This window comes from Dermochelys coriacea, chromosome 5, assembly GCF_009764565.3.
Source record: "Dermochelys coriacea isolate rDerCor1 chromosome 5, rDerCor1.pri.v4, whole genome shotgun sequence".
Taxonomy (NCBI): Eukaryota; Metazoa; Chordata; order Testudines; family Dermochelyidae; genus Dermochelys; species Dermochelys coriacea.
The window spans coordinates 65,445,902-65,461,199 of NC_050072.1; the positions used below are offsets into that span (position 1 = coordinate 65,445,902).

The 15,298-nt window shown below is 39.0% G+C and overlaps 1 protein-coding gene across 2 annotated transcripts in view; it reads right to left on the bottom strand.

Annotated features, from left to right (window-relative positions):
• ST8SIA4 (ST8 alpha-N-acetyl-neuraminide alpha-2,8-sialyltransferase 4) overlaps positions 1-15,298 on the bottom strand; it is a 75,081-nt gene that overhangs the window by 21,409 nt on the left and 38,374 nt on the right. The window contains exons 4-5 of one of the 2 annotated variants that reach the window (XM_043514307.1): positions 11,707-12,000; positions 6,743-6,805 (exon numbers count right to left, since the gene is read on the bottom strand). In XM_043514307.1, coding sequence (XP_043370242.1) covers positions 6,743-6,805; positions 11,707-12,000 — 357 coding nt within the window. The remainder of the gene's footprint in view (positions 1-6,742; positions 6,806-11,706; positions 12,001-15,298) is intronic. The other variant, XM_038402244.2, reaches the window with a different exon arrangement.

Sequence of the window (15,298 nt, forward strand, 5' to 3'; positions counted from 1 at the left end):
TTATATGTGAGAATGTAATGAGGAACTGGATACTGCTCTGATAAAAGAGTCATACCAATTCAGGCCACACATGTACATCTTAAGATCCTTGTGGGTGTTATAAATTTTACTTGAAGACATGGATTTTTATATGAGTGTAAGATGTATCTGTTTCACATTTTGGCACAACTCTGATACACCCACAACTTCCTCTTTGGAAATTTTTCTGTCAACCGTGCACACATTTACATTGAAACAGACACAAACTCATGCTCCTCCAAAACACTGTGGAAAACGGTTACTGCATTTGCTAGAAATGGCATCTTATCTCAGATTCTTTCTACAGATAGTGTTTAACAGTACAGCAGAAAATGATTATTAATTCTGAATGGCAATCCCACAGTTCCATCTCTAGCACACAAACAGCAATCAAATTTAAAAAGTAAAAAAGTATTAGCAATAACTTCTATGCCTCAACTTTGTCATGGATGTACTTCTATGTTTTGATGGGTGCAAACTACATGAGATAAAACTCCTCTTCCCATTCTCTACACAGTGCTCATGTGAATTTGGGTATATTTTCAAGTGTGATTTCTATCAGGAAATACAGTAAAAATGGAAGTTACAGTCTCAAAGAGGGGTGATGTTCATAACTTTTAAATGACCAGTTAATTCTGGTTTTAGGCACTAAGCCCACAGCTTGCATTTAAAAAGTCCCCTCTTACTGTTTCAAATTAATGTGCTATATGAAAAACAGATCCCCAAACGACCATTCTTAAAAAACTACATGTAAGCTAAAAAAGGTGGATTTAGAATGTGTTATGCAAAGAATGATGGATTATTTATTACTTGACTTATATGTTAGAGCTATCAAAAGAAAAAAGACTGAGTCAAATCCTTCCTTCAAATATATACTCACTACTCCCACTGAAGTCATACTTAAGCCCCCTTGATTGGAATTTTTGCTGCATTTTCAACAGCAAGACAACCAAACCAATTTGTTGTAGTTTATAATTGTTAGGGCTCTGTCCTGTTCTCACTATAGCCAATTGCAGAATTCCCATTGATTTACTGGCAACAGGATTGGACTATTTTTAAAATTCCATATAAAGTAATAAGCAATTCTATGATTTGTAGTGAGGTAAAAGGTACCAGTCAGAGTCCTGTGGTGACATCATCTATTCCTCATGATTACCTACACAGAAATACATATAATGCTTTGTTGTTCTTTAAGGGCTGGATCCAACTCATTAAAGTCGAACAGTGATACCCAGGAATGTAGTGTAAAGGTGACCCACAACAGAAATAAGAAACACAGGCTTGTATCTTTTTTGTTGTGGTTGTTGCTTTTCTCCATCCTCTGTAATAAAGACCTGAAAATGTTTTTGGTGCTGGCTGTACACTTGGTTGTTTTTTCAAAAGGAAGGTGGTTATGTGTTTAGAAATTCAGATCCAATATTGTCTGGAGAACTCAATGGTGACTGGAGAACTAGTGAAATTATAACAAAAGAGCCAAAGGAAGGTAAAGTGAGATTGAAAGAGAAAAGGGGATATTTAGTCAGACTAAAACTCTTAATTTGTTTATTTTACTCCTATTTCACTTCATTAACTAAGAATTTAGAGAAAAAAATCTTGGTTAAATATTCAAAATCCCTATCCTGTCACTTTACAAGTTCAAATAATGTGTGAGAGCTGACAATGTACATCTTCTAAGACCTCCTACAAAATCAGGGAAGATCAGAGCTAATACTCCTGAAATATCTAAGGTAAAAATCAACTTTAAAATGGTAATACAAACAAATCGCTTATAGGATTTTCTTATATGTCCTATAGAACAGTGTTTTTCAAAACATGGGTTGCGACCCACTACCAGGTCACGACAGGTAAGGCTCTGGGTCGCCTTGCTCTGGTCAGCACCGCCGATTGGGACATTAAAAGTCCCGTCAGTGGTGCTGCCCAGCTAAGGCAGGCTAGTGCCTACCTTTTCTGACACCGCACTGTGACTCGGAAGTGGCCGGCAGTGGGTCCGGCTTCTAAGCAGGGGGCCCATGGGGCTCCATGCACTGCCCCCGCCCCGAGTACTGGCTCTGCACTCCCATTGGCTGGCAAACGGCCAATGGAAACTGCAGGGGTGGTGCCTGCGGGCAAGAGTCCTGCGGAGCCAGACCTGCTGCTGGCTGCTTTCAGGAGGCAGCGTGGTCCAGTGCACCTTGGCTGTGCCGCTGACTGGGAGCTGTCAGAGGTAAGTCCCAATCCCACACCCCAAATCCCCTGCCCCAGCTCGGAGCCACCCTAAACCTGGAAGCCCTTCCTGCACCCCAAATCCCTCATCCCCGGTCCTACTCCAGAGCCTGCACCCCCAGCCCAGAGCCCTGAGCCCCTCCCAAACCCCAAACCCCTGCCCCAGTCCAGAACCTCCTCCCACACCCTGAACCCCTCATTCCCAGCCTGACCCCACAGCCCTCACCCCTGCAACCCAACCCTCTTCTCCAGCCCTGAGCCCCCCCAAACCCCACAGCCCTCATCCCCAGCTCTGTTGAGTCACAGGCATCAACAATTTTCTTAAACTAGGTCCCCCAAAAAAGTTTGAAAACCACTGCTGTTGAAGCACTAGATGACACAAATCCAATTATTTAGATTAAATCCTTTGCAAAGCACCTTTAAGGGCAGAAACCTCCCACCAGCTCCCTGTGCACTTTCTCCCCAACATTTTCCCCCAATTTGGGTGTGTAGCCCAAGGAGCAGGGGTGGGCAAACTACGGCCCACGTGCTGGATCCGGCCCATCAGGGCTTTGGATACGGCCCGTGTGATTGCCACCCTGGTGCTGCAGGCCCCACGCCGCTGCTGGAAGTGGAAAGCATCACGTCCCTGCAGCCTGGGGGGGGGGCCAGGAGGGCAGATGGCTCCATGTGTGCCATTGCCTGCACGCACCACAACTCCCATTGGCTGGGAACAGGGAGCTTGGGAACAATGGAAGCCTCGGGGGAGGTACCCGTGCGGAGCCCTCTGCCCACCCGGCCACAGGGACATGTGCTGACTGCTTCTGGGAGTGGCACGGCACGGAGCCAGGGAGCCCGTCTTAGCCCCGCTGTGCATTGCTACTACCCTGGAGCTGCTCCAGGTAAGTGGCACCAGGCCAGAGCCCGCACCCTGCACCACAACCCTCTGCTGCACCCCTCCTGCACCTCAACCCCCTGCCCTGAACCCCCTGCTGCACCCCTCCTGCACCTCAACCCCCTGCCCTGAGCTCCCTGTTGCACCCCAACCTTCTGCCCTGAGCCCCCAGCTGCACCCCACACCCCTCCTGAGTCCCAATCCTTTGCCCTGAGCCCCTTCCTGCACACTGCACACCGCACACCCTCCCACACTCTGCACTCCCTCCTGCACCCCAACCCCCTAACCCAGCCCTACATTCATGGCCCTGCATGCAATTTCCCCACCCAGATGTGGCCCTTGGGACAAAAAGTTTGCCCACCCCAGCTTTCACATTTATTTTATTTAGTAGTGACATAAGGAACCTACAGGCCTGTATCTTGTAACACACTGGCTTCAGCATTTAGCTTAAGGCTTGGGGACCATCAACTTTGATGCAAATAAATGGCCTAACGGTCACTCCTAAGTTTTGGGGAACTGGGAATAGAGCGTTTAAGAGGGAAGTTTGGCCATAATGACACCAGCCAACCACAGGAACATGAACTAACACCAGCTTTTGTTATTTAAGGATGGGAACATCTGCAGATGTCTGACCACAAAAGTGTCATGGCAACCATTGGACATATATGATAGTAAGTTGAGATCATTGATTTGTACTTGGTTCTCCTACTGTTCAAAGATGGAAGAAACAAGACATCCAGCTCCACCCTCTCACCCTCCAAAGCTCTCAATCCTGATTTCACCTCACCCCATCCCACCCCATCCAACATCTAGAGCTCCACAGAGCAGCTTCACCTCTCTTCTACTCATGTCAGCAGAGGGAGCATGGACCTCAGAGTAAGGACTATGGAATTTGGCCCAGTGTGTTAATTCACAAAGTCATTGCTATCTGGTATCCCATTTAAGGACTCTCTGCAAAGCCAGTTCTATTGCTATTCTAAGTGAAGGTTGAAGGGAAATATAATAGTACATTCTATATTAGCATTATTTTATACTGGAAAGTGATATTTTCCTTTTATACTTCCAGTGTGGCATGCCTGTAATGCATTGAGCATTATTACATTGTTTACAGTAGCGTAAACCAGAAGTAACTCCACTAAACCTGAATCACACAAGTGTAAAATTGGTGTAAGTAAATTCAGAGTCAGATCCATGTGGGCTCAGAGATGTTCGGAAGTCACAACCGTCAACGGGAGTTGCAGCTCAGCACCTCACATCATGAGGCCATTACTGCATTAAAAAGACAATGGCAAATCACATTTCAACTAAAATTTAGCATTTGTAAAGCCCAATAGAACGATTCCCAATAAAAAGTTAAATCCTTGTAAGTGAAATATTGCACTACAAGCTTACTGCATAAAAAACAAATGAGAAATTGTGGAGAAACTGACAACTAAAAAAGAAAAATTACCCTGAGTAGCCTATTTTCATTAGCAACCTGAGGTAGACACAAAATGGAAACAAAAACAGAAAAAGCAGTAAGGAAATTTTTAAAAGAAATCTTTCATTGTGAGATGATTAGAAAGACAGGTTAAGGCATTTACTGTATTAAAACATATACAATATATGATTTTTAGACCAATTGTGTCCCTTAATTTCCATATATATATATATATGGGCAGCAAAAATAGAGAAAGAATGTTAGCAGGACAAACCACAAAGTGCAATATTGATCCCTTCCAGCAATTGGTTAGCATAGGGCTACAGGAGGACAATTTGACTTATGCATGTTTGAGTTTCACAGAGTATTATTCTTCTGTACTGCCTGCTGTGAAGGACATCAGAGAGATAGTGAAGTTGTATAAAAGGTCATTCCCTTCAAAATAAGATGTTTGTCACAACTTATAAAGGAAAAGGGCTCTGCACTGAAAAAATGGCCATAAATAGGCACAATCCTGTACTCTTTACTCAGGCAAAACTCACGAAGACTTCATTAGGAATTTTGCCTCAGTAGGGAGTACAAGATCAAGCTCATTACTGTCTTTCACAAGAGGTGGCAAGATGAAAATCTTGTTATAGGGAAAGCCTGAAAAATGGTTATGTGATTTCCCCTACACAAAAGACTATGAAGGTGTGAAGAAATTTCCAGTGATATGGATGTTGAATGGCGAACAGTTCAAGGGAATGAGCTGTTGCAACTAAAAAAAAAAAGTCAGGATTATGCATTACATTTAAATTAAGATGCACAGAGGATATTGTCTTTGGACTCCCAGAGGGGAAATGGGCTGGACATGGCAGGTTCATTTAACAGAAGAATAGTATAAAAGAGTAAAAATTGTTTTACTGGCTCTTTTGTGTTTCATTGCATGCTCTCATCATTGAGGAGTGAACACTGTGGAGGAAGCAGGGGGAAGAGACCTTCAGACCCACAGAACGCAGGGATCTGTGGATCACTGTGCCACAGCTCTCCAGTTCCTGGAGCTATGTGTACTTCTGTCCAGCCCCTCCATGTTGCCTGCCGGTTCCTCTCCCCCCAGATGGCGTGGTTCTTACAGGAGCTTTGGTGCCACTGTTTGCTTCTCTCTGTGGCCATGTAACAGCAGATGGAATTCACTGGAGGCTAATGATCTTTGGATCAGTGTTAACAGCTGCTCAGTTATCCATGTGGTCTGCAGAGCAGCATGTCATGGAAGAGAGCATCCCTTGAATTAGTGGAAATGAAGAGCAGCATTTGGGCCACAATGCTAGCCAGTCCTAGTAAGTTCTACTCATCTCTTTGCCTGCTGTTTAATGTGGCTTCCATGGAAGTTCTGACTCAACAAGGTACTTGAAGAAGACTATATGTACACACTACACTTACTTTCCTATTCAGCTGTCTTACGGTATATCATTCAAAACAAAAGTAAGCAAGCAAACAACAGCTCAGCATGAAGTCTCAGGTCTATAAATAAACCCTGGTTTCATCTTTCTAAATTTTGTTGTTCAATTCAATTATTTTTAAAAGCTGTGTGGTTTGCTTACTGGAATTACCCTATAATTAACCTTCTTGTCAGTGGCTAGAGAAAGTGAATCATTTTAATCAATTAAACCTTTAATTTAGAGGTTCTACTTCCTGCCATTAATCTTGAATACCATGGGATATTGATTACCTCAATTATTTTGTCAATAATGCATGCATAATTACATAAAAGTTCAGTAAAAGTTATTCAACATAATGCATGAGCAAGTCACACAACTGTCCAAAGAAAAACTCTTAGTGCCCCAAATTGTAAAGTAGTTATATAAATTGATATCTGAGCAAGGAATACAATGCTTAAGAAAAATTTCTTTGTATTTGCCCACAGGAAATGGATTACAGCATAAAGCTACTTGATCATCCTGGGCAAGAACTGCTTAAGTCAGAATCTGAATGTAAAGGTCACTAAAGATATGCAATAGCTTAAAAATGCAGTTATCATACCGGACCTAGTATTTACATAATATGTGCATACAAAGCTTTAAATCATCATGAGATTTCTGAGCAATACCCATCATTCTCAGAAGTTTAATAGAGCATGAAATCTGCAAAAAGCAATTTCTTTTTCAAACACCACATTACCTTTTTTATGAACCAAACAGCCCCCAAGTGACCAAAAAAAAAAAAAAGGTTTTCTTTAAATTCTCTCATACCGTGGAAGGAGACTAGGATACATTCTGAATAAGAAGAGTGGCCAGATCCACCTAAAAGTAATCCTATTAAAGACAACAGAGTTAAATGAGTAAGAAGAGAAAGATTTAATGCCATGTGGGATCACTGCAAAACTGTCTGGTTATTACATATGCTAGTACACATGAAGAAATAATATGGTCATACTAGATCACCTCAGTAGTCCATCAAGTCTAATATCCTGTCTCTGGAAACTGCTTGCACCTGATAGTCACAGAAAGATGAAGGAAAAACAATGCCCTTGGATGACTTGGCAATGCTGTTCATAGGCAGAGAACAGGGGCGATTCCTTCCTGAACCCTGCAGCCATCAGCCTACACGTTGAAGCATGAAAATTTCTTTAACCCTTGCTCAACATGTCAAGTTGGAAACAAGAATCATAAAGTCATCCAGCCTGTTTTACACCACAGGTCTCCCTAAAGCGCCAAATTTTTCATGAAAATTTCAAGTGAGTCAGACCACAGGGCTCTTGACACTGAATTAAATATAGAGTCGCACAGGACAAAGTTTTGCTTGTTCTACAAAAAAATGAATATTTTACAATTTGATTGTAAGCTCATTGGGGTAGGGATTGTCTCTTAATGTGTGTTTGTAAAGCACCCACAGAGACCCATTGTATTCAGGATGTCTACATTGTGATAAGAAAACCATAGCACTGAGTCTCAGAGCCCAAGTCAGCTGACTCGGGCTGTGGGGCTATAAAATTTCAGTGTCGACAGTTGGGCTAGGGCTGAAGCCCATGCTCTGAGATTCTCCCCTCTCACAGGGTCTCTTAAACCACGCTCCAACCTGAGCTCAAATGTACACTGCAATTTTGTAGCCTGAGCCCCACAGGCCTGAGTCAGTTGACGCGAGCTAGCCACCTCATAATGGAGACTCCAGCCAGCCACCTCATTACAGTGTAGACATACCTAAGGCTGATTAAGTCTTTGAGCATTACCATCTTACAAATAATACACAGTTCTACTTTGCAGAATTGTACTTGCAAATCTAAAAAAATCCAAACAAACAAAGTCTCACTAAAGAGCCTCAGTTTGCACATTAGAACTACGGAAGAGCTCTGTCCTTCAAAAGGGAAAGAACAGTGAATGTGTAAGCCATAAAGGGCCTCTTCTCTATAAGAGATGAAAATTCCTGTCTTTCAGAACAACTGTATGGAGTCATTTAAACATCAAAATTGCACATTTTATTTATCCCCATTAGATTATCATTTCAAATTCAGGATACTAATTTGGAAGATCCTCCTAGTATGTCTCTAGCATGGTCTTATAAAAATATCTCCATGTTTCACTTAATATAACTTTGGAAGGATTTCAAGACAAAAAAAAAGCAAAATCATTAAGGCTTTTAACGTTGCTAACTGATACTCTTAAGTCTAAATTTAAAAAAAAAACACCTTCATATAAATGATTATTTAAATGCAAAATAAAATGTAAAACAATGAAGCCTTGATACTATGAATGCAAGTGAGAGGAAACAAAACTACTATTCATGTGTTTAAAAGTTAAAAGGGACTTTCTATGTCTTTGGAGAAAATGCAAATATTAATTTGGGGGAATGATTCTAAGTGTTACATTCACATGTGGGTACTCCAAGCTTTTTGTGGTCCTTAATGAAAGTCACCACACTATATTCAAGGGCAAGAATATGAAAACTAAGAATCCTGATATTTTACAAAACAAGGACCAGAAAAGTAGTGGATATACAATTAGCATCATATTGTAAAAAAAAGTACCTGAACAGACAATACCACTTTTTGCAGTTAGAACATAAGAATGGTCATAATGGGTCAGACCAAAGGTCCATCTAGCCTAGTATCCTGTCTTCTGACAGTGGCCAATGTCAGGTGCCCCAGAGGGAATGAACAGAGCAGGTAATCATCAAGTGATCCATTCCCTGTCGCCCATTCCCAGCTTCTGGCAAACAGAGGCTAGGGACACCTTCCCTGCCCATCCTGGCTAAAAGCCATTGAAGTCAGCATTGCCTATCTTTCTTTCATCAAAAGTTAAAACTTGATCTCCTCTGATTGTTTCAAACACTGATGTAAAATATACCATGTCTAACAGATTATTTAGCTTGTGTATACAATAGATTAGATGTTTTTCACAAGTCTTCCACCCACCCATTTTTTAAACAAACAAACAAGCAGAGTATTTGGGTGTACATATCCTGTTTCCTTTTTATCACATAGCTAGCAGCCATCTTCTACATGTTTTCATGCTATTTCTTTCACTTCTGCAGTAGCTGAAGACTTCAATAATTATCACAGTTTATTTATTAGACAGTAACTTATGGAGATTTGTGCTCAAGCATAGAAAAAAATACTGTTATACCGACGACAACTTCAGCCTCCACATAAGAGAGTTTTAGGAGTGTTGCTTCTGAATGTGTCTTCTCAGGAGAGCACAAATCACCACACAATTCACATAGGGGTTGAAATAAAAATGAATGGAACAAAAATAAAAATAGAATTGTCATGTACTAAATGTTCTGCAAAACTACTATACCATAATATGCAAATTATAGTTACTACATGAAGTGGCAATCAGTGGTTCTGTATTTGTTTCAAGCTATTACTTAAGTCAGACAAGGTAACTATACAAACCTTTTCATATACACTAATCTTGTGAAGTAGTTGGGAGTGCATGCTGGAGGAGGGAGGAAGGGAGGCAAAGTTTACTTCATGTTTTCACATTATATGTTTGTCACTGGGGAATGTGGAACGGAAATTTAGGCATAAATTTTATTTTTTATAAAATCAGTCTTAAAGATTAATCTTTGCCTATCAACTTCTACCACTGCCATAACATACAAATTGTTCTGCTTGAAATACAGACCCGATAAATCTCAAAAGTTATCACCACAATATGCATCTCTAAATATGAAAGAGATGGGACTTTTTTCCAGAGGCATAAATTGTATTTAGTACTAAAGCCTATTGCTATAGACTTGTACTTTTTTTTTTTTAAGCCAGAAAAGCCTATCTATTAGGAAATCTAGAAGGATATTTACTCTAAATTTAATCAAAATATATCTGTATGCTACCTGTCAATCTGGCACATGAAGCCAAATTAATGCCTTATGTTACTTTGTGGAAGTCGGTGGAGTTAGACTAGGGATGAATCAGGACTTTTAGTTTTTGTTTTCATTAGATGAACTTTCATTTTTATTCAAACTGTAAATGAGAATAATGATGACTTGCATATCTGCTGCAGGGGTGTAGCTAGAAGTCCAAATGAATGGGGTGATTAATCCCCTCCACAAAAAAAACTGACTTCAGAGTAATGATTTGAAAGAGATTTAACAGATTTCATGAAACACAGGAGCTGAAATCCCATACTTTTCTAAATATGGGGTCTCATAAATAGGGTAATCTTAACAGCTTTTAAATTGTTGGCCTAAATTTTCAAAACTGACTAGTGATTTTGGGTGACTTGCTTATAGGTTACCAATTTAAGATACAATAAAGGGACCTGATTTTCAGAGCGTAAGTGCACAGTGCTTTCAAAAAATTAGGCCCCTTCAAGGTGCCTCAAGTTGGCTACCCAAAAGATGAGCATCCCTAATCACTAGTCACTTTTGAGAACATAAGCTATTACTACTACAGATGGACTTGACAGCAGTTGTTTGTTAACTGAAACTGGACTTATTTTAAAGATTTATTATGTTATGTATTTATTCATTCAGATTTATACACGTTAAATAAAGATCACCTATCCACATTTTCCAGGCATACTAGAGGCACAACCCAAAAATTCAACAAAGTCAGTGCCCAAATGTAATTCAAGTGTAGCAGTATTATTCAAAACAACCCACTAACAGAAACCAGGCAATCCAATACCAAATTTATCTCCCCCCTAACAATTGTCCTCCTATTCTCAAATGGCTGAAGAAAAACAAAAATGAGGTTTGCCATCTGAAGGTAGTCAAAGTTAACCTGTTTGGTTTGGGAGGTGAACAAACTGTAAAGCAATTTTCACGGAAAGCACTACGCCACTGCAGTTCCTTCTCAGGTCTACTAGTGAGACTTCAGTTCAAACATCTTATCTGATCTCAGTTGTGGTGGTCTGGTAGACAGGCAAGCTCTATGCTGTTTAGGGCTGTATAATCAAAACAAAACACCTTAAACAACACCTGGAAACCTACAAGTCACGAGTGAAGTTCATGGAACATGGGTTGAATATGTTCACAGCAAGGTATTGCACCAACTCCAGTTCATGGTTTTAAAGCGTATCCCTATGTGCATCATGGTAATCTAATCTTAAAATGATAGCCATGAATGACAGTTACAAGGTCCACACCCAAGAAGCATACACAATTTTATCTGGTTGAAAAAAATAGTCTCCTAGCTCCACTGGACACATACAAAGCTTTTAACAACAACTACTTTTAAGCTTTCATTTTACTTTTATTCTGACTACTTGGCTGTTTTCGATGGCCCAAAAGGCTCTCAATTCAGGACAAAACAGGGAACATTTTGAAAGGAGGTCAGGTTTTTTCAGATCTGCCAGACAGACTCTTTTGTGGTACACCATTTCTGGAGATGGAATCTAACTGTTTCTCCAATGCTTTTCGCCCTCCACAGCCTGGCCCAATAAAGGACATGAAGCACTTTTATTGCCTTTTGTGTGCCAAAAGATTTCCACCCATGCTTTGATTCCTCCTTATGATAATAAAAGCATTCATGAAGGTGGAAGAGAAAAATTACTAAGCTAAAACACCCCATATGTTTACCTTTGAACAGACTCAATGAGTGGACATTTATTACCAAACAAATAGCTTTATCAACAAATGCAATCCATTATGAAAATAATAGGTATACCATAAACCTTTTCAGAGGTTTACTAGAGCTTTTTTCTATCTACTGGAAATTTTAGTTATGAGTTCCATTGTGCTAAGGACAGACCAGTCTTTTACAGACACTTACCCTCTGACAGCATGAATAAGTCTCAGTGATGGATAGGCGGTTCGAACTTTCAATTTATTCTTAAGGATTAATGCATTAACCCATTCCACATGCTTCTCTCCACCTTTCACCATGAAAGCAGGGATCCAAAGGACACTGTCATTCAGCATGGATAGTCTATGCACAAATTTTTCTCTGTCACTCTCATTCCGAAAGCCTCCAAATGCTCTTTGTATAACTGATGGATTCATGGTAATAAAATCAGATTTAGTTCCCACATCTGCAGCAAACTCCACCACAGGAGCTAGATTGCACCTGAAGAGGAAGAAATTAATGGACAAATGAAAATAAATATGAACCATTAACTTAGATAAGGGTATGCATGAAGGAAAAGCTGAAAATGAACATGTAAGGCTGTTTCAAACTAGGTGAGCAAATAAGTACCAATGGTAATCTGCATGATATTATTTAATGCTGTATACAGCCTGCATGTTCCAAGCATGTTCTAAAAAAGGTATTAAGTGTAACCAACTCAGTGAAGAAGATACTGTACAGTACATTTAAAATTCATATAATTAGTATTCAAACAGAATCTGTCAAAATGTAGACAAGTGTGTAACAATAGCAATATGTCTCTTACAACTATTATTATTTTCACTAGTGTGCATTTGTATAATCTATCTTGATAAAATTCCTTGGGGACACCTCAAGCTCTTAAAGGTAGTCATGCCAATCAAGTAAGATTCATTTATTTTTTGTTATCTATTATGCGGTTTGTACAGTACAGTATTTCATACCAATCACAAATAACTGTCAGAAAAATCAAACTGGTTTGGGTTTGTTTAGTTATCAGCAAAGCTGGTTGAAAAATTCTGACAATCACAATTTGGATGAAATTTTTACTGTAACATATTGACCATTAAGCTCATCATTAGTAACACATCCACATATTAAACACTTGATAATATTTAAAATCTGTTCCACAATAAATTGCATTTAAAACTTAATATATAAATTATAGCTACAGAAGAATATGAGAATCTATTTAATGCATATACACGCACAGGACAAACAAGTATCAACATAGGTAGCGTTTTTCTTACTCATTTCTTTGTTTCTGCAGTTGTTGCTTTGCAACAAATCTTCCTACTCTTCCACTGGAGTAATTTTTTGTTTGTGACAAAAATGGGATGTAAATTTTGCAAAAATTGTCAGAAAATTTCATGTAGTGACCATTTTATGGTGCTCATCAGTATCATAAATGTGCCCCGGAAAACACTGAATTTATCATCACAACACTGTCGTCCAAGTCTAGTGCTTTAACCACAAGAGCTGCCTTCCTCATAATAATTCTCGAACAATGCAAGTTTAAACGAAGACAGTTAAGTGTGAAGTAGGAGCTGAAATGGAAAAACATACTGGATCCACTTCATATCTGTGGTGTAACTCAAATAAAGTAACTAGAGTTTGTACAGGTGCCAGCACAATGGCTAATTTTGAACGTGACCCTTGGCATTACTATAATATAAATAATAGTGATTATAATAGAGACTAATTCATTTCACAAAACACAAGATTTGCAATACAAATTCTATTGCCTATACATACAATTGCTAGAATCACATGGATGTGAAGGATATGGTGCTGAAATTTATTTTTATGTAAAACTGCACTGACACAAATTTGGCCAGTATGTCTTTAAGACAAACTTCTTCTGATCTGGCAACTACAGTACTGTTTGAGTAGCATCATCTCGCTTCAATTCCAAAAGTTTTGTGCAGTTAGAAAATGGTGCCTAAATGTAATTTCCCCATAAACCTGAAAAATAATTATAAAGGCTAATATCTTGCAAGTTATCACCAGTTCATGAGAAACATACCTAATGCAAAAGGTTATGTTTTATAATGGTGTACTTTCTTGGCCTAATGTATCTGGCAGTACATGTTTTATAACAGGCAGCATCTCAAGATTTTTCAACCCTGGGTTAGAAAAGGTAATAAGCCAGCCCAAATTCACTCCTTGGTAATGGAAGTGTCCCTGCATTGTTATTAAACACCTTAATCAAATTTTTCAAACCTTGGTGCCTTATTATATGGATAGAGGAATTTAAATAAGTGGTTTTATTGTTAGACATGCTATGTGTCTTCAATATTGGTGCTTGGTCCTTTGAGAATCTAGTCAGTTATTTTAGGTGCATAATTACGAATTTAAGAGAATCATTTTAGGAACTCGGTTTGAAAAACTTTTGTGATAGTAAAAGTATGACAATGCTTGTGAAACTCTAATTTCATGAGAATATCTCAATGTTGCTATGGTAGTGCAGTGCCTACACTATTATTATTTTGGTAGAATATCAGTGTAACACTAGCTGTTACAGGAATATAGAATTGTGTTAGGAGAACGAACAACACTACCTTGAGAGCGGCTGATTGCTTTATAATAGTATTATCAGACTTTGCTCACTTCCTACCTATCTAACAGATTTTTTTTCCCAAAAAATGTGGCTTACAGAACATAAAGATAGTAGTACTTAATGTTTTCACAATAGCTTATAGCCCAGCCTAGAAGCAATGCAAAATTCTGTGAATTCAAAATAGCACGTTCTTCACAAAGCAACTTATGGTACAATTGTTTCTGCCATTCTAAGTGACCCATCCAAGATTATGTTCACAACAGTCATCAACTGTATTTCTGACACCACGCTGCCAATACCAATCAACTTGTATTTCCATAGGATTCTTGGAAATCTGATATTAAGATGCCTTTCAGAATCTATTTTTTTAAATACTTTGGACACATGCACATACTACAATAATGTGGGGTCACAAAGAGAGAGAGCGAGAGAGAGAGAGAGAGAGCGCAAGCACACTACAGTAAGATATCTGTATCTGCCTTACTGAAGGTTTCAGAGTAGCATACATAAAAATAGGTATCTTTCTATAAACTTGGATGTGAATAATTTCCATAGAGAGATTCAGTACTTGCATACATTATGCTTTGGTTTCTGAAAAAATTATTAGCATTTTGGAGACTTAGTTGTTACATTATCTGCAAAATGTTCTTTTCTTCATGCAACTGGGATTTTTCTTGGAATTCAGCACTGCATTTTCTGAATGATCACTACCTATGCCTATATGTATTTATATCTGGCATTAGGATTCACATATATTCTGCAGTTCATTAGATCTTTTTCTAGATCATACACTAGTTATATTGCACATTTCCACTTTTCCACTCTCAAGAATCCACAACCAGGTCATTTTTTTATTCTTTTTGGAAGGCTCAGATTCTAAAGCTTTTATTTTAAGTCCTAAATGGAAACTACAGCATGTTTTCAGATACACATACCTTATAAAACCAGCCACTGACCTTGCACACAGATCTAAGTACATGTAGATAACTTTGTGTATCTGTTTTCAAGCTCTTCGAGTCTCTAATGCACAACCTTTGTGATGTATTATGCTTGCAATACTATACTTAAATAAACAGACTGTTTTCTTAGTTGGCATCAGTTGTTTTCTACTGACTATTCTGCAGATCTGTTTCAAGACAGCATCCTGATTCAGGAAAGCAGTAAACATGTGTTTAATTTTGAGCATGGGCTCAAGTCTTA